Raw genomic sequence first — 27,766 nt, forward strand, 5'->3', positions numbered from 1 at the left:
TTCTTTTGGCCCTTGTGAGTCACAAGGCCAGATCTCAATTCCTCCTCTTGAAGGAGGAGCTGCACAGTAATATTATACAGGGTGTGGGTATGTGCAGGACTGAATGGCTTGATGCATTTGTGCAACCAATCTGTTTCAGAATACTTTTACAAAAATTTTACTTACACCCTATTAAAGTGCTATAATGAAGATATCTTTGTCTTAAGTGATCTCATCTAATTTCATGACTACCCACCATTTATATACCACTGGCAAATTTATATGTTAAATCTCTCCCAGAATTCTAGGTTCATTTATTTAACCTGCTTTTCCACTGGAATATCTAATAGACACCTCAAACCGAATGTCTAATCCCCACCTCCACCTTTACCCTAAGCTAACGCCTACCCCTTTCATAGTCTTCCTCATTTAATACATTTTTCCTTCATCCTCCAGTTGCTTAGATTAGAAATTGGGGTAGCACTTGAATTCGCTCTTTCCCTCATACCCCACTTACTGTCTATCTCTAAATCCTATTGGCTGTATTTCAAAATCTATTCCTGTCTGATCTTACCTCATCATCTTTATTTCTACCACCCTGGCTCAAGTCATCATCATCTATTACTGGACTCTTGTAATAGTTTTCTAATGGATCTTCCTGCTTCTTGTCCTCTTCTATGTATAGTAGCCAGAGTGATCTTTTAAAATTTAAGTCAATATTAGTCAGATCTGTTTTTCAGACAAAAGCCAGACTCCTTATTGTGGCCCACAAGGCCATACAGGCCGAGTTCTCTCTCTGATCTCTTATCTTCCACCTTTCCTCTCATCCTCTCAGCTTAGCTACACTGGCTGCTTGACTGTCGGGGAACACAACTGGTATGCTCCCTCCTCACATGCTTTATCCTCTAGCTGGAGGACTTCTTGCTTATACCCTTCTGTCCTTCAGATATTATCTTAAATGTCATCCCAGCAGGTGACTCTGAAGTGGGGCTCCCTAAACTTCTCTTTGGACACTATGTATACTCTTCCTGCTTTTTTTTCTTAGAAGCTCTTATCACCATCTGACATGCTATACAATTTACTTGTTTATTTGTTTCTCCCCCCATGTCTTAGTTTGGGCTGCTATAACATAAATACGATAGACTGGGTGGCTTCTTAACAACAGAAAGTTATTTCTCACAGTTCTGGAGGCTGGGAAGTCCAAGATCAAGGCTCTAGCAGATTCAGTGTCTGGTGAGGGCCCATGTCCTAATTCATAAATACATGGTGGAAGGGGCAAGCAAGCTCTCTGTGGCCTCTTTTGTAAGGGAACTAACCCCATTCATGAGGACTCTGCCCTCATAATCTAATCATTTCCCAAAGTCCTTACTTCCACATACCATCACATTTGGTGTTAGGATTTAATGTATGAATTTTGGGGGAACACATATATTGGGTCTGTAGCACCCCAAAAAGCTCCTTATGGGTAGACATTTTTGTCCCTGCTTATTGTTGATTCTCTGGCATGTGGCATATAATAGGCCCTCAGTAATTATTGATAAATAAATAAATGGCTCTGCTCTCTCTGTCAAATAAAAAAAAAGCATTGCTTTTTTGTGTTCTTATTTATTTACATATTTATTGATTTTATTTTCTCTTTTATTTGTCTATTTTTATTTGGGAAAAATGATTTTCAATACCCATTTTAGATGATTTTTATGTTTATAGTGCTTTTAAAATAAATTGTATTGCATGTTATCTGACCTATGAGTGACACTTGTACCTGGCTCTTTATCTCAGTAATTATGTAGGAAGTTTAATTATTCTTTTCAATATTTCAGTTTCTAAGTTGCCTATAGATATTCCCACCCAATAAAATCTTTATTCCCTCTCCCTCTCCCTCTCCCTCTCCTCTTCACAAATGTGGTTGTGATTTTACTGTAAATTTAGGCAGATGTCCATCCACTCCTACTGTGTCGTTTCTCAGCAAAGTTTTAAAAACTTGCATTATTCTATAAAATAAATAAATAAATAAAAATGTTCTCCCATGCAAAATATTTCTAGTTAAAACCTAACGAAATATAGTAGAAAATAAGACCAAACCTCTTTGCAGAATATTATTTATGCTCCGCATGAAACCTTTTTGTTTACTTCATACATTTTAGTTAGTCTTTTTTTGGGTTAAAGACAGTTTGTGTATAATGGAAAAATAGCACCAGCTTTTATGTGTATGCAAATAAACAGAGCAGTAAAGCCATTCTGAGGTCATTTCCTTTCCTTCTTAGCTGGATTAATTCTCTTTTCTTAGCTAATGAGAGAAGGAATGCCTGATTAATAGGCATCATCAGTTGGACTACTCTACCATTACATGTGCCTTTTTATCCTTGTGAAAATTGTGTTGTTTCAAAGGTTTTCAAAAAATAGAGCTCCTTCAGATTAAAGTATCATTGATTCTGCCCTTCCTTGGCTAATCTTAATCTTTGATGAGTAACAGTGAAAACTGAGACTTGTACTCTAAGTTTCCAGTTTATTAAAAAGCCATCCTTATGTCTTTTACAATATTTAAAAACATTAAATATCTTTAAAAATATTAGAATAAAAAACATTTTTATAAGCAAGTGTACTTTATTAAATACGAGCCATTTTTCTCTACTAGGAGCTCATCTGTTACAACCAAGACTCAATAGTAATAACATTTCACCTTTGAATTTTTTTCCCATAGGTTTATTTATGTTTACCCAATTTCCGATCTCTCACTGAGGGTCACTGCCTGATAGTCCCTTTGCAGCACCATAGAGCGGCTACTTTACTGGATGAAGACATCTGGGAGGAAATTCAGGTCAGCCTGATAATGTTTGTTATCATTATAAAGCGCATGAACAGTTGTCGCAAACTATTGTGATAAATTCCAGCCAATTTTATACCTTCATTCAATGATTTTAGTTTCTGAACTTAAACACTTGTGTTTTCATAGTTGTGGATCATAATGTTTTTATCATTTTATTTTATTTTCCTTATGTACTCCAGATTTTGAAAACTTTTGTCTACTAAATAAACTGTGACAAAGCCATAATTAATTTTACTTAAAAAATTAGTCTTAAGATTTCTGCAGTGCTTTGTGTAGTATGAGAGTCATTCTTATCACATTAAGCTAATAAATATCAGCCAAAAGGAAAGAGATTTTCAGATGATAAAAAGAAATTTTATGAGTCAGAGGTTTATATTCAGTAGTTGCCATATTTTCCTGTAATGGAATTGGCCTTCTCTGCTGCTGTGGTTTTGTGGTGATTTTGTTACTGGCTTTAATTTCTGCTTTTTTCCCTTCATAACCTGGCCCAACTTTTGGTTGCAGGGATTTGTTTTTGTTACTGATTTCTTTGACAGAGTGAAAGGCACAAGATGAGAAAAATTGTTGCTGAATTATTTCAAGACCAAATAATGACTATGAAAGAAAGAAAACTCTTGGTTTTTCTAATGCCTGACAACTGAATAAGGATTACAGGGAGCCCTAGTTAGAAATTGTGAAAATTATAACTTCAAAAGAGACTATATATACTAGTCTTTGCAGCATGCTGATAAAGATGTCAGAGGGGGAGATATTTTGATGGCATTTCATGAAATTTAGTGTCTTGCACCCCGTGCTTTTTAAGTTTACGCTGTGAAAGTTAGAAGGGCGTATTGTTTCATTACATCCATGGCCAAGAATGGGTAAGAATGTGGACAAGTATTTTTCATGTGAAATTTTGGTTTTTCCCAGTAGTAGATACCAGTACCAGTAGGTAATTTAAGGTAGAAAGTATGGAAATTTGGTTTTCAGAATTATTTTGGAACTTTTCTGTGAAGCCTTTTAAAAATTTATACATGTAAAAAAACTGATTTAACTTAGAGCAAATTACAGTTCCAAAAATATTTTAAGTAATTACAAGAATCTAGTGTGTACATTTTATATTTCTATAAGCAATTAAGCTACTTGGTGAAAAAAAATGAAGTGAATAAAGAAGAAATTTATTCAGTTCAACAGAGATTGAGTACATGAATATGATATTTTAGTTGCTGTGAGAAATGCAGAGATAAAATCATTCATTAATTCTGCCAAAAGGTGTGGTATATTCTAGTGCAGGTTATGTTATATAGTAGTTTAGCAGATTTTGTGGAAAACTGAGAGAGGGAGGAAAAGCTAAATTGTTTTATGCAAATAATGGCATTACAACCCCTTTTGTGTTATAAAAGAAAAAACTTCTTAGAAGTTATAAATTACTGTAGGATAGTAACTAATGAAATATCTGAATCCTAGCTTAAAGAAGTTTCATTTTTTGTTTTTTTTTTTAACTTTCAAATATGTACAACAGCTCAAATTAATTCTACTCTCGTGATTATTCACCTCCTCTATTGGATATATTAAAAAAATTGATTTGACTTAGCACAAAATATTGTTTACAAATACAAGAGCCATTTCTTTCAAGTGGTTTTTATCACCATTATCTGGTAATACTTAAAGTTAATTTTAGAGCTTCTATTTAATGGAAAATGCAAAGGTAAGTTTCAGTAGAACACATTTGAATAATGACAAATTTCAAATGAGTAAGATCCAGATTATTAGTTTTGTTAAACATATAGTGAAACCTGGTCCCCTTTAAATTTATTCTTAACAGTTTGACAAATTTTCTTGAACATATGCTATAGTCAGACACTGTAGGACAGGGAGGGAGGAGAGTCCTTGATGCTTGTCTGCAGTGGGCTTCACTGTGGAGTGATGTGTTGGGGCCGTTTCACTGGGAAACATCCAGTGTTTGTACTTTTAGGTCCTTTTCTTGGAGCTAGACAGACCCTCCAGAAAAGACTCTTTCAATCTCCTGCCTAGGCCATCTTAATCTGCTTGCCAGTGTTCTGGGAGCTGAGTAGAGGAAGAAGGGTAGGAGTGGCAGAATGTTGAACATTTAAGAACATTAAGTAGTGTTTCCTATAACACCCCTGTTTTCAGACTGTATACCCTCAACTGTGTCTCGGTTTCCTAGCTCAGCTGCCTTATTTAACCTTTTCCAGAGGATAATCCTGTAGTGTTCTGCTGATGAGGAGGGGATCTGGCATGTTAATTGCGTTTTCAAAAAGCTTTCATCTAAGTCATCTGTTTTTAGCCACACTTTCACCTCCACTTCCATAAGTACTTGGTGCTGCCAATTCCTGAGCATTCTGGGGGTTCTGCAGTACAGCATGGGTTTCATTTTTGTAGCCCCTGCTAACACCCCTTCTCCTCCTCAAGATATGAATCAACTTTCCAGCATTTAAGAAAGGTATTATGGAGTGACCTGATTTTCATTGTGTCTTCTCTCATTCTTTCTGTTCAAGTAGGTTATGCCTTTTTAAAAATTGTTTTAATGTCATTTTTGAGGTGTTAGTCTGTGGAGGCAGCAGAGTTAACGTGTATATTCTGTCCTGTCTTCTAAAATTTAGCTTTGGAGAACTTGATAACTTTATGTTTAGACATCCTATAACGTGTCTAAAATTGCCAAATAAATTATAGCATTAATATTATGTAGGCAGCCCTATATAGCTTTAATATTTTTAAGGAAAATAATTTTAATTTCAAAATTATTTATTCATATTTACTTGATTTTTCTGTAATGTGACTTGATACAAATTAAGGACTGTAACATTTTGCAGTATAGTTAGTTTACTTAAACTCTTTACAAGGAATTTTAGTCCAGATGTGTTGACTAAATGAAGAATGAGCAATTAGATGAATAATGACAGGTTAGAAATGTGGAAAATAGTGAAAATTATCCAAAGAATGAAGTGTTTTCTATGCTAGGAATATGGGAATTTCATGACATCCTTGTAACATGAGATTTCTATATCTCTCTGAAGTGTAAAATAGTTTTGGTATGTCTTATGATAATGAACTATAAAAACTTTCCTTATTGTTTAGTTAAATAACTTTAAAAATGGACATTATTGAAATATGTATAGTGTACTTTAAATATTGAATATGGAGACAATTTTGCTTTTGATGGAATCAATCATTTTAAATTATTCCATTAAACTCATATTTTTAAATTAAAATCTTTTATATATATAAAGGAGAAGTACTTAAATATATGTATATACTCCTTGGAGCTATTAGTGTTAGGTTTATACATTTTATAATACTGGACCATTGCATCACTAGCTAATTTAGTAGTTTTTCAGTTTTCATTTATAATTCACAACATCTTGAGTATGCCTTCTTCATCATTCTCCTGATAGAATCTAGAACAATCAGTAGTTAAGCCAGGAAGGAAGTACGAACAAACATGCAATAAGGAATTTTTTGTATTTAAATTTTTATTATCTTTGTTGCTGATGCATTTTATCCATGTTTTTTTCTTTTTCAAAAAAATTTGGGTTACAAATACATGGTTCTATTCTAGTAATGATTTTCCTTTTTCTAGTATATAAAATTATCTTTTCACCATAGGACTAGACATGGATTGGAATAAGTAACAATTAATAAAAATTTTTTAAATGAAAAGTCCATAAGCATAGTAACAATCAACAAGATAGAGACAATCTAAAAAACTGTCACAAAACTGAATTTGTGCATTTTCCTGTTTGGTTTTGTTTCGGTTATGCATGTAACATTAGGTTACTGTGAATGGAGACCATGTAGGGAGCTGACACAGGCATGTCTCTTCCTCCCAGCCAGAATAGTAATCAGTGGAGGCCTAGTGGGAGCCTACAGCTCCCATTCCCTACCCAGCAGTAATGAGGAGCCATTCCCTTTATGGGTGTCAACAGAGGCTGAGTAGGGAACCTGAACCTATGTCCCCACCTGGCATTAATGAGATAGTGTTCTTTCCTCTGCTTGAGCAGTGTTAGGAAAAGCCATACAAAACAGAAGCTTATATAACATCCAGTCTCATAATTATCAAAATGTCCAAATTTCATTTGAGAATTACTTATCATAAAGAAAATCTCAACTTGAATGAAAAAGATAATAGTTGCCAACACCAAGATAACAAAATTGTTACAATTATCTGACACAGACTTTAAAACAGCCATCATAAAAATGCCCAACGAATGATTAGTGATACACTGTAAGGAAGATACAATTTGAGTGACAGCATATTTCTCACCAGAAACCACGTAGATGAGAAGGAAGTAACACAGTATTTTTCATGTAATGAAAGAAGAGAACTGTCAACTCCGAATTCTATATCCAGTGAAAATATCCTTCGGGAATGAAGGAGAAAATCAAGACATTATCACATGATTTTATATATATATGTAATATGTATATTTGTGTGTATATATATAATCAGATGATTTTATATTATATATATATAATGTAAGGCCTAGAGCAACTACTTAGAGCCACTTAAAAAACTGTACAAATTGACAAACTGAAAAACACTATAGATAAGTCAAAATGGATTTCTAAAAATGTTCAAGTAACCGTAAGAAGACAGAAAACAAAAAGAGAAAGAACAAACCAAAAATGATATCTCTACTATACCAGTAACTATGTTAAATTACAAACAGTTATAAGCATATCCATATTTAAAAGATAGAGTGTGGTAGAGGTATCATATATTCCAACTATATACTGTCTACAAGAAACACACTTTAAATATAATATCACAAGTAGAATAATGTAAAAGGATGGAAAAATATATATCATGCATACATTAATCAAAAGAAAGCATAAGTGGCTATGTTTTACCAGATGAAGTAGACTTTAGAGCAGAGAAAACTACTATTTACAATCAGGTAAGACTTATTATATAGCTTTAGAGCAGAGAAAACTACTTACTTACAACCAGGTAAGACTTATTATATAGCTACAGTAATCAAGAATCTTTGGTATTGATGGAAGGAATAGACATCTCGATCAATGGAACAGAATTCAGTTCAATAGAGGACCCAACCAAATATTCTCAACTGAATTTAACAAAGATGTGAAATCAGTTCAACAGAGAATGGATAGCCTTTTTAATGAATGATGCTGGAGCAATTGAACATCATAGGCAAAACAAACCTGAGCATCAGCTTAAATTTCACACTTCATACAAATATTAACTCAAAATGTAACACAAACTTTAATGTAAAGTGTAAGACTATAAAACTTTTAGAAAAAATAAGGTAAAATCTTCAGGATCTTGGATACACAGAGAGTTCTTAGATTTAACACTAAAAGTATAATGCACAGAAACAAAAATTGATAAACTGAGTTTTGTCAAAATTAAAAACTTTTGTTTTTCAAAAGACTCTGATATGAGGATGAAAAACAAATTACAGACTGGGAGAAAATATTTGCAAACCATGTATCTGACAAAGAAATTGTATCCAGAATATATAAATAATATATAAAAATCTAGACTGTCAGAACTTAACAGTAAAAAATGAACAATCCAATTAGAAAATGGATAAAAGACATGAAGAGACATTTCACTGAAGAAGATATTGAGATGGCAAATAAGCATATAAAAAAGATATTTAATATCATTAACTATTAGGAAATGCAAATTAAGACCACAATGATAAATTATTATGTACCTATCAAAATGGAAAATAAAAAATATTGACAACACCAAATGCTGGTGAGGATGTGGAAAAACAGAATTGCTCCTACATTGTTGGTAGAAATGTATTAATAAAACAGTATAGCCACTTTGGAAAAGAGATTGGCAGTTTCTTAAAATGTGAAATATGCAACTACCTTAGGACTCAACTATTACCCTTCTTGGCATTTATTCTAGAGAAATAGAGTTATGTTCACACAAAAACTTTTGTGCAAATGTTCATAGCAGCTTCATTTGTAATAGCCCAAAACTGGAAATGCCCTAGATATCCTATAAAGGTGAATGGTTGAACATATTTTGGTACATCCATTTCAGGAAAACTACTCAACGGTAAAAAATAATGAACTATTGATACATATAATAGCTTGCATGGATCTCCAGGGAATTATGCTGATTGAAAAAAAACAACAACCCCCTAAAATTACATGATTCTATTTATATAACATTCTTGAAATGACAAAATTAAAGAAATGGAGAGCACATTAGCAGTTGCTAGGGGTTAAGGTGGGGGAGGAAGTATGGGACCAGGTAGGGTGTGAAGTGACTGTGTCTATAAAAGGGTAACAAGAGCCAGGCACAGCAGTGTGTACTTGTAGTCTCAGGTATTCAGGAGGCTGGGGCAGGAGGATTGCTTGAGCCCAGGAGTTTGAGGCTGTAGTGCATTGTGATTGCAACTGTGAATAGGCGCTGTGCTTCAGCCTGGGCAACATAGTGAGATCCTGTCTCTAAAAAGAAGTCAAAGAGTAACAGGAAAGGTCTTAGTGGGTGGTGGTGGAATTACTCTGAACCTGAAGTGTATCATTGTCAATATCCTGGTTGTACTATAGTTTTATAAGATGTTACCATTGGGGGAAACTGATTTCCCATAACTGCCTGTGATTGAAAATTACCTCAAAATGAAAGAAGTTCAATTAAAATATTAAAAAGTTATAAATCGAGCTGACAAATCTAGATAAAATGTGTTTCTCTTTCTACTTAGACAAATATACTTGCATAACACCTTACAAGGCTAACTTTGTATTTAGAATTCTCAAATTCTCTGGCTCCCAGCCTGTAGCCTGCTTCTTCCTCTTTCTACCCTTAGCTCCACCTGTACTATAAGGGTGCCATGTGAATGCATGCAAACATCCTGGACCATTTAGCTCCTTTCAGCCACCCTCTACAAACAGCTGTTGCTGAGGTCTAGGAGTGTGAAATACATACATACATATGTACATATAAAAGGGATTGTATAACAACACTTAGTTCCTTGGGAAAAGGAAACTCTCTCACTTTTCAACTTTAGTGTTTTTGGCTTTCATGTACTTGACAGGACTGCATTATATGTGAAAATAGAGGACTGCCTGAATACAAGGTTGTAAGTGAGGGATCAGAAAACATAAGGAAACCAACAAAGGAAGATGCCATGAGCATAGGGAAACAATTGAAAGAGAATTCTCTTGTTGTCTGTTTCTGAATTTTAGGATGCCCATCTGCTCAGAGTACCTTTTTTGGCTTAAGGATGTTTTCCAATGATTTTACTGTCAGTTCTGCATATTTTATTACCTAAGCTTGATTTTTGTCTGCTTTTCTCATTTTAGTTTACTGGAACAATTTCAAATGTATACAGAGTGGATGTCAATTTAAAAAAACACTTAGAGAGTATAGTTATAAAGTAACACTGTGGAGATCAGATATTACTATTTGTTGTATTTTTTATTTTAAAGGGATGTTTTACTTTTTATTGTTTTAATATTTCAGATATCTTAAAAATGCTTGATTTTAAATCTGTTTTATTTATCTAGTTCTTTTTCTTTCTTTAGATGTTTAGAAAATCATTGGTAAAGATGTTTGAAAATAAAGGATTGGACTGCATCTTCTTAGAAACTAATATGAGCACCAAGAAACAGTATCACATGGTTTATGAATGCATTCCTCTCCCAAAGGAAGTGGGTGATATGGCTCCCATCTATTTTAAGGTATTTATAGGTAGTCTTTGCATACATACTTACTTTTTGCTATGGTTCTGTTTTATGAATACAGTTGTCTTTATTAATATATTTTTCTCATATATACTTACATTTTATATCATATTAAAAAATGAGGTAAAGCACAGAATATTCTGCTGTATAAATTTCTGTCAAAAGAAATATAGAATTTTGACCTTTTAAAAGCATGCTTATTTAGAAGCATGAATATACTATCAAATGGTAACTTATAATTTCTGCTTTAATTTCCCATTTCTCAAGTGAAATTAGGATTTTACCATAAGTGCTTTCAAGTAAAAATTATAGTCATAACTCTAGAAAATTGATTATTGAAATACACTGGAGCCAAAGGTAATAATATACAAACAATGCAGATTACATTACTGAGGCAAGTTATTGCTATAAGTTTTAGTATTTAATATTTCATCATGCTATTTGTAAAATGAAAAATTTCTAACTTTGATATACATTTTTGGATATATAATAATGACTAGAGTTTGTAACCAACTGTTATTTATAGTATTAAAGCAGCTTTTACCTAGTAAAAGCTGATTTTGATGTAAAAGCTGTGTTTGATGCTGATCTGAATACAATATAATTTTTAGACTAATATAAATATATAAATGTAGAACCATGTATGAAATGCTAACATGTCCAAAGAAAAATGAAGGTAATGTTTTCTGAGCTGGTGTAAGAAGATTGTATATGATAGGTTTATACCATATGGGATGGTAAGATTCATTAATATGAACACTAAGATCCAATAAAGAAGTATAAAATCTATCAATGGTTATGAGTTGATAAAAATCTTCTTTCTCTCTAGAAGTCTTTAAAAACAGTCTGATTATTTGATGTGAAGAATTATGCTATTACCCCAATTACCCTGATTTGCTTATTACACATTATATGGCTGTTTCAAAGCATCACATGTACCGCAATATATAACTATTATGTTCCCATAATAATTAAAAATAAAAACATTTTTTATCGGTATAAGAGAATAAGCCAGGTAATCCAAGATCGATGCCAGTCCTTTGTTAATCAAATTGAGTTGAGAAAGAGGTTATTATACTTTTTTCAACATGCCTTTTTTTGGTGCTTCCTCAGTATAGTCCTACATGGTTGTGATGAGAGGCATTTAAAATATATGGCCTAACATAGAACAGCCACTGTTGCTCATGTGAAGTGACATTAAATAGCATCTCTTAGAATGATGTATCACTTTTCTCTTTTACCCTAAACCTTTTATGATCATTATAGATACATTTATATTGAGTGTGCTATATTATATCAAGCCAAGCAACCCATACCTATTAAATAGGGAATAGCACTATATATGATGTATTTAAATTGCATTTATTTGAATGTTAATTTTATCTTCAAAATTTGTTTCATTAATAACTATATTGTAAAAACAATGAGATTATTTTATATTCATCACCTTGGCTTTTCTTTATATTAAATATTTCTTTACCATGAATAGTAGTCATATTGCTTAGCCTAGAAAGTCTTACAATTCTATTTCTATATATTTTCTTCCTACTTTTTTAAATTTTTATTTTTTTAATTACAAATTGACAAATTACAGTTGTATAAATTCTGACATCAAAAACATAAAATTTATATATGGAGGGGAAGAAAAGTATAAAGTGGTATACAATTAAAATTAAGTTTTTATAAGCTTGAAGTAGATTTATGTTTACTGAATTTTTAAGAAACAGGCTTTATTTTCTAGAGCAATTTTTTTTCCTACATTTTTGCTTCTTTGTTATATGGGCAGAAATAGTTGAAGTCCTTGGTTGTCAGAAAGCATATAAATTACTCTGTTGCTATTTGGAAGAAGAGTGGTAAAACTAAATGAGTTAATTTTAGTAGATTTCTATGAATGCAGCAAGGAATTTGTGAACTTTTATGTTCACATAAAAACATAAAGGTTCACACAAATTATGTTTAATATTAAATTGCTCAGTCTTATTAAGGATTGTTGTGTAACATTGAGCTGAAGTTAGTACAGGAGTTAAAGATGAGTAAAAGAATATTATCTTTGGCTAAAGGTAGAATTTAAAAAAAATAAATTCCAATTTTAAATAACTAAAATTAAAGACTTAATCTATTCAGAATAATGGCCTACCTTGTTATACCTCATAATTAATTCACTGTATTATTTTGTTTTTAAGTGTCTCTTTGTATTTGCTTATGTATCATTCTTTCATTTAACAAATGGCTATTTCTTAGAAAGCCATAATGGAATCTGATGAAGAATGGTCCATGAACAAGAAGTTGATTGATCTCTCTTCAAAAGATGTCAGAAAGTCTGTAAGTAACAATTTTTTTTCTAATATAAAAAAATTACCCTGGTGTTCAGGATATTCATTAATTTCCACATCCTAGTTGAGAAAGAGACCATTTGGCTGAAGTATCTAATTTCACAAGTAAAGAAGTTGTTATTTTCATTCTACCTAGTCTAGCAAATGCTTATTCGTAGAGGGTTTTTATTTGTTCAGATGAATGTTTCTTCCTGATCTTCGGCTCACTGCCATAATAATTGTCTATGTCAGCTGTTAGAATCTGCCATGAGAGCTCCTCTGGTGGGCTCCTCAGCCCCTGTGGGATAGGTGGTGAGAGGGGCCTTCTTGTTACTAGAATTATACTGAGAGAAACATTTTCTTAGAGGTTCCATTTGGAATTTGGAATTCATTTTCTTTTTATTATACAAAGGTTCCCTGTTATGTTCCTATAAAACAGTAGTTGAGTTAAATTATGGGTTCTTTTGGAGACTTGCCTAATCATGTTTCATAGTTTAAGTTTGATTTGCAGATCAACTTTCAGATACAAGTTACACATAAGTTTAGTACTTTTGTAATGATCTTTCTCTTTTCTAGAAAATATTCCAATGGAGCCTTCAATCCTTTTTTCTTTGACCACCAGGTTTGCACAAAGCATTCTTGTATGGGAGATAGAAATGAAAGAATAATCTTCTATATCCAAATAATCTTCTCTGTGCCAAGAATTGGGCTAGACATTTACCTACATTGTCCTATTTGATCCTCACAGCAAACTCTGAACTCTTTGTATTTCTCTTGAAACTCAAAGATGTTAAATAACTTGTCTGAGGTCACACACTTGTCGGAATCAGAGCTGCAATTAGAACCTTATCTGTCTGTTTTTTACTTTATTTTTTCCTAATTGGAAATATAGAAACATTAATGCCACAAACTCGTAGCCTGTTTCTCTGCATTTAATGTTACGTAATATTTTATAAACTGATTTTTATTTGTGCTTTTTCTGTAACATCAACAACTTAGTATAAGCCCTAATTTTAATTGCTTTATAATATTTCAAGATGATCAGTCTTTCCACCATACCATACTGCACCCTTCTAAGTTATGCCTCCTTGAGGACACAATATAAAATTCATACAGTTAAGTAGCAATATGTGATTCAGTGCTCAAATGAGTAAATACTGGCTATATGAGGGGATTAGAGAGGAGAAATGTTACTACAAATTGATCCACTTGGATAATTTCTAGTGACAAAGTTGTGGCTTCAAAAAAATACTTACAAGGACATAAGATCTACTTAACTGATAGGGAAAGCAAGAAATTATGGCCTTTTTCAGTCAAAATATAGTTTAAAGTAGTGTGTGTGTGTGTGTGTGTGTGTGTGTAGATAGAAAGGGAGGAAGGGAGGGAAGAAGGAAGAATGGGGAGGATAAAATATAATAGAGAGTTAATCCTGGAGATATTTTGAAATAAGTTTGGTAAACTAAATATTTCTGTACCCATCTCACCAGCTAATAAAAAATTATGGTTTTTCTTGAGTGATTTATCTTTGATAAATATATAGTAATAAAAATTCAGGGACATTGTAAACAGAGCTCTAAGTATGTGTCCAAGCCCTGCTTCCTGTTCTGCATTGTGAGTAAAGTATAAGAAAGCATATTCTTATTCTTTATTTGTGTGGTCTAAGGAAAATTATTCTGCAGTTATATTTGAAAAAAAATAAGTACCTTTTTTTCCTGGTTTTCTCCAAGGACAGAAAAATAATTGGTTTTGATTATAATTGCTAGATATGATGAGGAACTATCTGGCTGAAAGCCTACCAAAATGAAATCTTTTACTCAGAAAGTTAGGTCATTGCTTAAGTATCTCTAGAATTGGAAATACATTTTATGTTTGGAGAGATGCATATTACTGTCATGCCAGAGAGCAGGAATAAGGATTAAGGATAATTTTCTGATTTTGTGCTGTGTTCCATATGTGATTTGTCTATTTATTTAGGTACCCAGAGGCTTACCTTATTTCTCTGTGGATTTTGGCCTCCAAGGAGGATTTGCCCATGTCATTGAAGATCAGCACAAATTCCCTTCGTACTTTGGAAAGGTATGCTCATAAATTTGATAACATTCCAGAGTTTAGCAATTTGGTAACACTTTTCTTTTGAAGAGAAATAAAACTTTGGGCACAGTGTACAGTGAGGTTGGCGAGTACTGCTCCACCAAATTTTTAGAGATAACCTAGCAACTATTAATAAAAAAGAAAAAATCCCAGAACATTGAAACAGAGTCAAGAATGTCACTTTGGAGCCAAACATTTCTTGACATAGTCAACAGTGACTATAATGTTTGTTTGTTTTTTTTTAAGTCAGCTAGTATTGTGTTGAGATTGATGATAATTGCTAACATTTATTATTAAGGGCTTACAGTGCACCAGCTACAGTTCTAAGCTCTCATTTAATGCTCATAATAATTCTATTATGTAGATATAACTTTTCATTTTACAGATGAAGAAACTGAGCTACACAGAGATTATATAACTTGCCCAGGGTTATACACTAATAAATGACAGAAACATGGGTACATATGGTCATGGTTGACTAGAGAACAAATTATATCACCTCTTCATTTATAGTTAAGCAAGGTATGGTCCAAGAAGACTACATGACTCATTTTACACTGATAGTTTCTGGGCAGATATTAGAGAACAGATCTTTTGATTGCCAGTATGTCCTTTCCATTATCACAGATTGCTTCCTAGGGGTATAGTTTTTAAATTAAAGGTCTACGGAGTGTCTGGGAAGTGTATAAGTTAATGTCAGGAACTAGAATGAAATTAATGCAGCAACTGAAACAGTCAAAAGAAATCTGGGGAATAATGCCTGTAGGAAGTGACCTTTTAGTCTAGTGTAGGTCAGGCCTTTCCACTCATACCATCCCTATGTAGCCAGTTCCTCTAAATTAAAAGGTCCTTGATGAATTCTGCTTGGGGTTCTCTCTTCCTCACCCTACTCCCCCTTCCTCCCACTTTCATCTCCTGCATAAGACATCTTCTACAATGAATAGGGATGTGCCAAGGGGAATCTCAACTCCAGATGTTTTGATTCAAAACTTTTTACATTGTTGTCTTTAATGGATTAACTGGACACCCAAAGTCGCCTGCATCTTTGAATTTTTGTAATATGTTACAGAAACCTGTTTGAGAAATTTTCAGAATTTTTTTTCAGAGTTAGCTAGAAAGAATTTTTTTTTGTCACTGCTCTGGAAAATCCTGCTATTATTCAGTAGAGCTTTATAACTGAAGGCTCTATGACTCTAGATTTATTTTTTTAAAAATCTTGGTTCTAGGGAAAAGAAACTAAAATATCCATTTTTTTCAAGTTGTGTAAATTTAATTGTGAGACTGCCTTCCCTTCACATATTATGCATATGCATTATGGTTTATGATACTGTTTAGAGGTTAAATAGAAAATTTCCTCAGTCAGCATTTTGTCACTGAGCCATTTTCTTCAAAATCTGTTTTTCAAGAAATAGTCTATGGGCCCAAGAATTCCCTTTGGCCTCCTACCTAAGCAGTTGTTTAGAGAGCAAGAAGAGATTATTGGGATGGTCTCTTTCCATTAACAGCTGCTTCAGTAACAGAACAAGAATCAATCCTATATGGTAAACATAAGACAAAACAATGTTTTATAGAGATAATTTTAGGTCAACTTTTATCAGCCAGGCGTTCTTGAACTACATTGCTTACTTGAACTCTTGAAATACATCTAAATTTGCCCCATTTCTCTTGATGTCTTATATAATCTACTCTTCCTGTTGACCCCTTTATTTCCCTTCCTATTGATAATAGATTCCTTTTTCCATGAAGCTTCTGATTTAACTAACAAATAGAAGTTTTTCTTTTTTTGAGTCTCCAAATGGTCTGCTTTAGCACTTACCTTATTCTGCTTTAGAATACAGTCCTCTGTATAGCTTGGTTGTTATTCTGCTCCCACCACAGCTCCATGCTCTGTTCTAAGATCTCTGAAGACAGATAGCTGCATGTTAGTTATCTTTGTATCCCCTACATCATATGGCATTTGCTTGTGCATAGGAGGTCCCCATGGTATATTTGTTAAGATGAAGAACTTACCATCTGAGAGATTACATGATTTGTCCAAGACCTCACCACACAGTCTAGTAGAGCTAGACTGGATACACAGAATTTGACCCTTAGTCCAGTGTTTTTCTATATTACTACACTGCCCTACCTCTAAGCATTGTAAGTCTCTTTCATATCTTTCCATACGTGGATACTCACATGTATAACTTTGATTAATTTCTATAGCTAACAGCACAAGAAGAAGATCATGAAGGAGATAATCTAGAATAATGAACAGATAACCAAAAAGCCATTCCTTTCAGGGCTTGAGAATGTGACTTTTTAAATGAAGATGATTTATAATGTTTAATTCTAGGTTTACTTAGATTAGTATTAACATATGATTTTGTTTCCTAGAAAAAAGATCTCCAGCTAATAGTGGAGGAAACTGGTTTATAAATATACTGGGTAGCAGAGAGAACATTAGCCTGAGATTCAACTCCAGTTGAGCAACAAAGTAAATAATTGCTACAGGTTGATAAACTTTTTCTCCAAACTGTGTGCCCGACTGCTAATGTGGCCGAAATTAATTAAATTTCACTTTTTCTTCCTCCCCTTTGCTACCATCTGGTAGATGTGCTAACAAGTAACACAATGGACAAATGGCTTGACAGGAGACACAGCTAGCCAGTACTCCTAGCATCACAGGGTTTGCATAGTTTGAACTAACTGAAAACAAGATTTTTTTTTTTTTTACTTGAAACTAGTATTTATACTATTTTTGAACATTGTCATGGAGAACTACTTAATGTTATATTTAATAGCAGAATAAACAGAAATAATTTCATTCCTGTTTTCATTATTATTTATACATGCATGTATTTATATTTTTCTCATTCTTTAAAAGGAAATCATTGGTGGGATGCTGGATATAGAACCAAGACTTTGGAGGAAAGGGGTCCGAGAAAGCTTTGAGGATCAGAGGAAGAAAGCACTGCAGTTTGCTCAGTGGTGGAAACCATATGACTTCACTAAAAGTAAAAAATGTTGAGGTATACCTTTCATTTTTAGTTTCCTCTGCAGATCCCATTCAGTTTTATTTCCATTATATATAACTAAATAGCTGACCCTCAGGTCATAGAAAGAGAGTCACAGCAACAGACTGTTCTGGATCTCTGACAACTGTTGTGCAGTTGTGTTGTTTTCTTCCACACCTGCTCCTGTGGACTTTGTATTAGTGACTTCCATATGTATATCTTGCATGACCTGCTCACATTCCTGTTCTGTACCTACTTCTTGGTGTCTGAACTATTCAGTTAATTTAGAGAAGGGCTTTTCTGAAGGGGTATTTAGGAAGCATAGAAAATCCTTGGTTCAGAGGGAAATGGATCTGCTTCAAGGTTAAGTCTATTGCCTGGCTTCTTTTGCATTTTTTAGAACAAGACTTGGTGTATTTTGTAATAATTGGAATTTCTTTTCATAGGATTTTATAGAAGAGATCTTAATTTTCTACCAGTAGCATATAGTATCACTATTGTTCTTTTTGTTAAAAGAAAAAGAATGTCTCAAAACAATTAAAAATTAAATGATAGTAAAGATATAAAATATTCATGATTCAAGTTTGTTTTTATTTCTGAAGTTTCAAATAGTGTCTTTGAATTTTGGTCCTAAACGTAGTTGTTTCAAATAACATAGTTTAGGGTTGTTTAGGGTTTCTATGAAAGTTAAAATTTGTAGCCAAAATCATTATTTTTGAGTTATATTGATTATCACAAAATCTTAAGTAATGAGAATATGATAGATGTCAGGAACACATTCTCGTGTCCCTCCCTGATCCCAGGTACTTAATTTTTATTTGTTTTCAACACTTGGTGTCAAGAGTAAACCCTATACTTCTAAAATATGGATATGGTATAAGAGTGCTTCTACTTTTTTTTATATGGAAGATGTAGTAACTTTTTTTTAAAGATGTTGGTTTTTTGGAAGCTGAATCTTTTTTTTTTTTTTTTGAGACAGAGTCTCACTCTGTTGCCCAGGCTAGAGTGCCGTGGCGTCAGCCTAGCTCACAGCAACCTCAAACTTCTAGGCTTAAGCAATCCTTCTGCCTGAGCCTCCTGAGTAGCTGGGACTACAGGCATGTGCCACCATGCTCAGCTAATTTTTTTTTTCTATATATATTTTTAGCTGTCCAGCTAATTTCGTTCTATTTTTAGTAGAGACAGGGTCTTGCTCTTGCTCAGGCTGGTCTCGAACTCCTGACCTTGAACGATCCTCCCTCCTCGGCCTCCCAGAGTGCTAGGTGAAAGCTGAATCTTGACATTTTGTCATGAAATGTTTAATACCTAGAATCATTATGAAGCATACTCCAGAATTACTCATAATCCTACATATTTATTTTTAATATCAGCATCTCATTACTTCCTTAATATGTTAAAAAGTGAAATGTTTATGTCTGTCTATAGTTTTTCTAATTTCACAGGTAAGTTGAAGTTTAGTGGTTTCAGGTTTTCAATATTTGCAAATTACATTTAAGTATATGTATCAAATAGATGTTTGACAGTATTTTATTTATTGCTGTTTTCAAACTCTTGGCTTTGCTCCAAAATCTTAAAGGATTCTATAACATTCATTTATTCAATCAGTGATTTCATGAATATTTGTAGAGCACAGTGTTATATACTGATAGTACAAAAATAAAAAGTACTTCCCCTACCCTAAATTATTTTACAGTTTAGTGGAGAAATAGACATCTACATAAATATTTGCAGCACAGTATGACAAGTTCTAAGATATTTGCAAGTATATTTGAGTACAGTGCCAAAGGACTATTTCATATGTCTTCTCAGCTGATGACCTTACTTCCTATTTTACTGAGAAAATATTAATAGAAGCTAATAGAATAGAATTTCTACCACATCTATCATACCTCATTTATCCCATGTATTCTATTTCCTCTTCCTAACTATAGATAAATTATTTTTTTGTTTTTATCTAGGGCCAATGCACTCATTTATATACCGGATCTTATTGCCTCTCACCTACTCAATTGCCCCTACTCTCTCTTTGTTGTTTTTTCTCCTCTTTATGGATTATTTTTATTGGCATACAAAACCATTTTATAATATGTCAACAGCAAACCCTGTCATCACATCCCCCTCTAGCCATTTCTCCAGTTCACAGGAAAACTCATTTTTTCCTCTCTATCCATTCTTCTCCTATTCTCAGTACAGTTAGTCTTCATCCTCATCATTCTTCTAAACTGTTCAGGTCAAGATCATCAGTGACCTTCCACATTGTCAAATCCAGTAATTAATGCTGAGTGCGCTCATCTTTGTCTATCAGCATTATCAAGGACATACTTGATCACTTTCCCTTCTTGAAGCATTTTCTTTACTTTTGTTGTAGAACAATGTGTTTTATTTATTCTTCTTCCTTACTAGTTCTATTCTCTGTTGCCTTTGCTGGTTCCTCTTCATCTACTCAACCTCTGAATGTTAAAATGCCCATTTTCAAACCTTACTTTTTCTCTGCTGCACTCACTCCCCAGGTAATCTCATCATGAAAATCATCTTAAATATCAGTTTTTAAGTTGGCTCGTTTATTCAACAGACATTTGAATGTCTTCGATATGCCAGTCACTGTTCTATATGTAGAGGATACATTAGTGAATAAAAACAAAATTCCCTGCATTTGAGGAGTTTAAATTCTGTCAAGAGAAAACAGACAATGAACATTAGACAAAATAAATGAATTATCTCAAAAATGCCAGAGAATGCTTGAACATTGTAGTGTTGGTGTGTAAATCACTTATTAATATCTCTTTAGTAAGATTAAAAGACAAAACTATTAACATAATAGCTACAATGATTTGTTAAGTAATATACAATATAAAAAGATATGAATTGTGGTATTAAAAAACAAAATAGGAGGAGGAAAAGTGTATTTTTTTAATATATGCTCGAAGTTATCAGCTTAAAATAACCTGTTATGAGCTATATGTTTTATGTAAGCCCCATGGTAACCACAAAGCAAAAACCTATAGGAGATACGCAAAGGATAAAAAGTAAGGGATCAAAGCATACCACTAGAGAAAAATCATCTAATTACAAAGGAAGACAGCAAGAGAGGAAGAAAGAAACAAAGGATCTATAAAACAACCAAAAAGCAATTAACAAAATGGAAATAGTAAGTCCTTACCTCTCTGTAATCATCTTAAATATAAATGAATTAAAATCTCCAATTAAAGACAGAATCACTGAATGGATTTTTTAAAAAAGACCCCATTATATGCTGATTACAAGACACTCACTTCACCTTTAAAGATGTACATAGATTAAAGGTAAATGGTAGGAAAATATATTCCATACAAATGGAAACCAAAAGAACTGGAGTAGCTATATTTAGATAAAATAGATTTTAAGTCAAAAAATATGAAAAGAAACAGGTCATTATGTAATGATAAAAGGGTCAATTTATCAAGAAGATGTAACAATTATAAATATATATGCACTCAACTTCAGAGTACTTAAATATGTAAAAGGAAATATTAATAGATCTGAAGGGAGAGATAGACTGCAATACAATAATAGTTAGGGACTTCAATACCCACTTTCAACAATGGACAGATCAGCTACAAAATCAATAAGGAAAGGTTGGAATTGAATTATGCTTTGACCAAATTGATCTAATAGATATATACAGAATATTACATCCAACAAATGTAATACACATTCTTTTTAAGCACACAGGAAACTTTCTCTAGGATAGATCATTTTAAGCCATAAAACAAGACAACAAATTTAAGAAGATTGAAATATCCATTATCTTTTCTAATCTCAACGGTATGAAACTAGGAACTAATAATTAGAATTTCAATTTAGAATATGTGGAATTAAATAAAATTCTCCTGTACAACCATTGGGTCAAAGAAGAAATTTAAAGGGTTACTAAAACATATCTTGAGGTAAATGAAGATGGAAACAGAACATGGCAGAACTTATGGGCAGCAGCCAAAGCAGTTCTAAGAAGAATTTTACAGCAATAAACATCTACATCAAAAAAGAAGAAATATCTCAAATATACAACCTAACTTTACACCTCAGGGAACCAGAAAAAGAACAAACTAAGCCCAAATTTAGTGGAAGAAAGGAAATAAATGAAGTAGAAACTTAAAAAATAACAGAAAAGATCAACAAAAATAAGAGTTGTTTTTTTAAAAAGATAAAATCAATAAACTTTTAGACTAAGAAAAAGAAAGAGAAGACACAAAATCAGAAATGAAAGGGGAGACATTACAACTAATGCTACAGAAATACAAAGGATCATAGGATATTACTATGAATAATTAGATGCCAACAAATTGGTAACCTCAAGGTAATGGATAAATTCCTAGAAACAGCCTGCAAAGTCTGAATCATGAAGAAACAGAAAATGTCATCAACCCAATAATGAGTAAGGAGATTGAATTGGTAATAAAAAGTTCTCTTATTTTGTCTTATATTGAGAGTGGTTTGTTAATGTCTCACATGATTAGTGCCTTTCTATCTTTGTCTTCCTGCATCAGCTGTAGTTTTTGCTTTATAATAATTGCAGTGTTATTTGGTACATGTATATTCATGTGTGTTATGTGTTTATTGTAAATTATGGATTTTATCATTAAAAGGGAGTGTTTTTGGTCATATTTATAATTTGGGGCATGGATTCTACTTTGCCTGATATGAGAATCGTCTCATTTACTTTCCTGTTGTTTTCATTTGCCTGATATTCCATTGCCCATCCTTTTATTTTTTTAGTCTTCTTATATCACTTTGTTTTTTATATATTGTTGGTCCTAGCCTTGTGAACCAAATTGAAATAGGCTCAGTGGGTGAATCAAGTCTGCATATTTATTTGACTGAATGTTTGTTTCCTAGTCTGTCATAAAGTTTTATAATTACTATATTTGCTATGGTTATTTCTCTATGTAGTTTGTATTCATTGCCATTTTATTAAAAAATTTTATTGATATTTAAGAGGGTTTGGATTTTTGTTCTAGTGGTTACCTTTGTATTTGTCCTTTATCCCCTATTTTCTTTCTTCTTTCCTTTCCTTCTTCCTTTCCCCTTTCCTTTCCCTTTTCTTTTCTCCTCATCAGTCAACTTTATATTCCCTGTTTTCTTACATATGTTTACTGCCTGGTTTGTCAAGTTTAAATATTCCTTAATTCACACACTTATTTCCTATACAGAAATTAATGCCCTTATTCTACTTTCTTCTTTCAGCTCCCATTGTTTGGTTGCCTTATTTCTACCTGGTCACAACATATAACATTTGTATATTGGTTTTGGACACTCATCTTTCCTATTGGTTTAATCTTAAAGCTTCTATTAAACATAGTAAATGTTTAGCATCATTTTATTTTTCTGAAAATTTTTAGTCATCTTTAGGTTGAATGATGCCCATTCATTAGTAGATTCCTCATGAATGGCTTAGGGGCACATAATTCTCTAAGTTATTAAATGTTTGAGGTGGTTTTTCTATAGTGTTGATTCTTGAAGGACAGCTTGGCTGAATATAAAATCTTGGTTCACATTTTCTTTCAGTTTTTTGAAAATGCTATTCCATTATTCTGTAGTTATAGTTTATCTGTGCTTTACTGCTCACAGTTTTTAAATTAAATCTCTAATACTTAAGATAATTTTCTAGTACTTGTACATAGTATTCATAATTTTTGAGTGTGTCTAATGAGAATTTCAGACTAAACAAAATAAAGATATTTGAGAGGTAATAAAGAAAAAATGCTATTGCGTTGTTATCTTGCTGCATATATATATATATATATATATTTTTTTTTTTTTGAAAAGTCTGATGCCAGTCTGATTCTTTGGCCATTGTAAATTATTTGATCATGTAGCTATGAATACTTGACAATTAAAGAAAATTTTTAAGTCTAAATAGTTTTACTGAGATATGTTGTGGAGTTGACACTCTAAATTCACTTTTTCACTTATCTGGAGATCCTTTTCAAAATGTTCATTCAGATCTTTTTTATTCTGATAATTTTTTATGGATTAGAATTTTAAATATTAGTTGTGTTTCATTGTTTTAATTTTTTTTCTTCAGGGACTCCAGTTATATGTACGTTATTTCTCTTTTCTCTGTCATTTCACTCATTTTTCTGACCCTTTCTATGTTTTTCTTTATCATATTAATTCTTTTTCTTGTTTTTCTTGTTGCTTTTACATTTATCCAGTGCCTCTTAAGTTTCGTTGAGTCCCTTCTCCTTTGGGCACCTTGAAATTTAGTCTTCATTTATGATATGCTTTGCTTTTTTTTCCTATTTCTTTCTTGAATTCAATAATCTTTCAATTTATTTCTGTTTTCAATAATTTGAATCTCCAATTCAAGGTGTTTTTTTATATCCCCAAATATTTGTTTGAGTATTTTAATTTAGTTTTTGATATATTCTGTTACAGTTTTCTTCTGCTTTAATGGTTGTTTTTTGGTAGAGAATTTTCATCAGCTTATTTATATTAATTATTGTTTTCTGATTTCTTACACTGTCATTATATAGATTTATTCAGTTTCCTTCCATTCATTTTTTTGAACTTGGGTAGTTAAAAGTTACCTAGTTCAAAAGCACTCTCCCTGTCAGTATAGAAAGGTAGAACTTCTTTAATGGGGTGTTTTTTGTTTTGTTTTGTTTTTTCATTTCATAGTAGTGGGAGGGATTGTGTGTGTTCCAGTTTTCTGTTTTTTTGTTTTTTGTTTTGCAGGACCTTGAAATTTCTCATTTTGCTTCTTCCCTTCACCGTCTAGTTGCTAAAGGGCACCTCACTTATTCTTATGCCTTTTTCCCTCCTGAAACTATCCTGTAATAAGTGTTCTCATCTATCAAGATACTTTCTCTATATTTTTGCATTTAGGGTAGAATTGCTGTTTCTACTGAAAATTTTAGACCAATTTTATGCTTGTAACTAGCTCTGTTGTTTATTTTCTGTAGTTTTCTTTGCACTGTCCTTGCTTGGTATAAAGGCTTGTGGTGGGAATATGAAAGATCACTCACTTGGTTTTGGTGCTTTTAATTTTTTTACTTATAAGTAATTTGAAGTTGGGATATGTTGTCTCCTTGTTAGGCTGAGGGAATGATTTTTGTGTAAATTTATTTGTTCTTGTTTTGTATCATTTTTGGCAGATATGGAGACAAAGATGTAGGTTGCTGCCATTTTCCTTTACTACTCCTATTCACTTTTTTTTTTTTTTTTCCCCCCTGAGGAAAAGGAAAGAGACATTTATTACTTTGCCAGCAAATGAGGAAAATGGCATCTATCATCTCAAAGTCCAAATTCCTGTACATAAGCAGAAACACAGACCTTTTAAAGGGAGAGCCCTGAGTTCTAGGCTATTGTCATTCAACTACAGTTAATGATTCCAATTGTACCATCTCGGCTGAAGACAAACTTGTGACCTCTGCCCACCTGGGAGGCCCACTCAGACCTCCGCAGGCGCCAGGTCTCCATCCAGACAGTTTTGCTGAGCCCTGTCCTGCAGCACAAAGAACAAAAGACATTCCCCTGCCCCACCCGACCACCTCCGAGGCAGGGGTGCAGATCTCAGTTCCCAAAAAGAATGGGGGAAATTTTAAAGAGATAGGAAACATTTTTGCTGTTTTTTGTTTTTTTTTCCAGGCCATTCCGTCTGTTACATATTCCCCTGTCAATTTTACCCTTCTATATTTATGGGAGAATCCTTGAGTTACTTCCTGTTGAATTGGGGCAACATTTCAGATGGTAGGTTTATATTTATGTATGTCATTGCAAAGCTTTGGAAAATGGCAGATTATCAGGCAAAAAAAAAAAAAATCATAAGTAACAGCTACAATAGTGAGGATTGACAAGGCAAAATGAACTGTCGCCTTGTACACAATGTCTGATACGGAGCTGGATTAGAAAAGAAACATGGGACCTCTGAGTGTAGAGCTATTAGTTGTACCCTGTAGGTGATGCGAGAGATTAGCTTCTGTAAATTCAAAAATCATATACAGCACTGAACAAGGTGTAGGAGGACAAACCCAACAGTAAGACAGATCAACAGAAGAGGCTATAGCCCAGGAAAATCCTCACTAAGGGGTTATCTCTCTATCATATAGACAGAACAAATAATCAAAGAAAGGTTAGCAAAAATACTAACATTTTTATCTTTCCCTTTCTCTTAGACAGATACTTTAGATTGCGTAAAGGCTGGCCCCTCCACTGGGGGCTTGGGTGTTTTTTTTTTTTTTTTTTCCCTATGGGACACCTCTTTACTCTGGTATGATGGATCCAAGGTTTCACTTTCGACAGTTCCAACGAGGTGTGAGTTGTTAGAGGCACTTCATGGAGTCCCTTTTATTCCTCTGCTTCCAACTGGGGCAGAGAGCTGAAAGAGGTAAACTCACGTATTGTGGTCAGCACCTTATCCACTCATTTGACATATTGCTTTACTCTGATTTTTCACTCATGGTTATGTTACCATATTTACCTCAGGGTGCTAGGAAGGGTCTCCCATAAACTATTTCTTTAGGGACTTAAGTCTGCTTCTGAGGGCTGCCCTTATCCAGAGAAGGGCAAGTGGTAGTATCTTAGGTCTCTTATGTGCATCAGTTTCAGGATGCATGCAATGTCTATCCTAGATGTAGGACTTTGTTTATTTGCTGCGTTACCTCAGATTTATTTTTTTATTCGTTCATTCATTCATTCATTTATTTATTTTTGAGACAGAGTCTCACTCTGTCATTCAGGCTAGAGTGCTGTGGCATCAGCCTAGCTCACAGCAACCTCAAACTCCTGGGCTCAAGTGGTCCTCCTGCTTCAGCCTCCCGAGTAGCTGGGACTATGGGCGCACACCGCCACGCTTGGCTAAATTTTTCTATTTTTAGTAGAGATGGGGTCTTCCTTTTGCTCAAACTGGTCTTGAACTCCTGACCTCAAGTAATCCTCCTGCCTCAGCATCCCAGAGGGCTAGGATTACAGTTGTGAGCCACCATGCCTGGCTAGTCCGATTTAAAAGAGGGTCCATTATCACTTTGTATGGAGGAGGGGAGCCCAGGAACATCTTGACAACCTGCAGGATCATTGAGTCCACCATGTCCAGGTCCTTGGAGAAAAGGAGACTGGTGGGTTTTCTGAGACTGGTGGGTGTTAACTGTGGAATAAAAAGTGAGGAATTATTCAGGGCCAGGACTAGGGTGAGGGGAAGAAGGCATTTGCCTCAGGCACAAAATATAAGGGGACTAAAAAAAAAAATCTCAAAACCCAAGATATTTTAATGAAATATTTTTAAAAAATTGATACAAAAACCCCAAAATTTTAGATAAATGCAGGAGCAGTGCCAGCGCCATGCAGAGTCATATTGGAGCCTGAGGCAAAAGGAAAAGTCAATAATTCAGATCCTGTTGTGGTTTCCAGTTGGTATTTTGTTTGTCATGGATCCTGGCCCTGGAATTATGTTACTGTCATTAAGAACTGAGATTTTCAGCATGGAAGAAAGGAGATACAGATATGAGAGTCATGCAATTTAGTAAAAGCCCCATAGTCTGAATATAAATATAATTTATGATGCATTTTATCTTAAAATACATCAGTATAGCTATAAAATGATAACTATCACTATATGTATACATATATTTACATGCATATACAGTTGATCTTCTTTATTCACAGATTCGTATTTATAAATTATCCACTTCCTAAAATTTATTTGTAGCCCCCAAATCAATACTTATGGCACTTTTGTGGTCAGTCACGGATATATTCAGAGTGGCAAAATACTTGAGTCACCGGACACATAGGTTCCCAGTTGAGGTCAAACAAGGTAACACTTTGTCTTTTTATTTCAGCTCTCCGACTGCAAACAACTATCCTTTTTGCAATCTATGCTTGGCTCAGGCATGAGTCATAATGTTATTAAT

General features: G+C 33.4%; 1 protein-coding gene across 2 annotated transcripts in view; it reads left to right on the top strand.

The window, feature by feature from the left end:
- The window catches only part of CWF19L2 (CWF19 like cell cycle control factor 2), a 93,686-nt gene extending 75,314 nt beyond the window's left edge, over positions 1 to 18,372 (top strand). For both annotated transcript variants that reach the window (XM_069468983.1, XM_069468982.1), the window contains 5 exons: positions 2,681 to 2,797; positions 10,319 to 10,474; positions 12,719 to 12,799; positions 14,764 to 14,865; positions 17,747 to 18,372. In XM_069468983.1, coding sequence (XP_069325084.1) covers positions 2,681 to 2,797; positions 10,319 to 10,474; positions 12,719 to 12,799; positions 14,764 to 14,865; positions 17,747 to 17,890 — 600 coding nt within the window. In that variant the 3' untranslated portion in view covers positions 17,891 to 18,372. The remainder of the gene's footprint in view (positions 1 to 2,680; positions 2,798 to 10,318; positions 10,475 to 12,718; positions 12,800 to 14,763; positions 14,866 to 17,746) is intronic.
- The last annotated feature ends 9,394 nt before the right edge of the window (positions 18,373 to 27,766 follow it).

The sequence above is a fragment of the Eulemur rufifrons genome, chromosome 6, assembly GCF_041146395.1.
Source record: "Eulemur rufifrons isolate Redbay chromosome 6, OSU_ERuf_1, whole genome shotgun sequence".
Classification (NCBI taxonomy): Eukaryota; Metazoa; Chordata; class Mammalia; order Primates; family Lemuridae; genus Eulemur; species Eulemur rufifrons.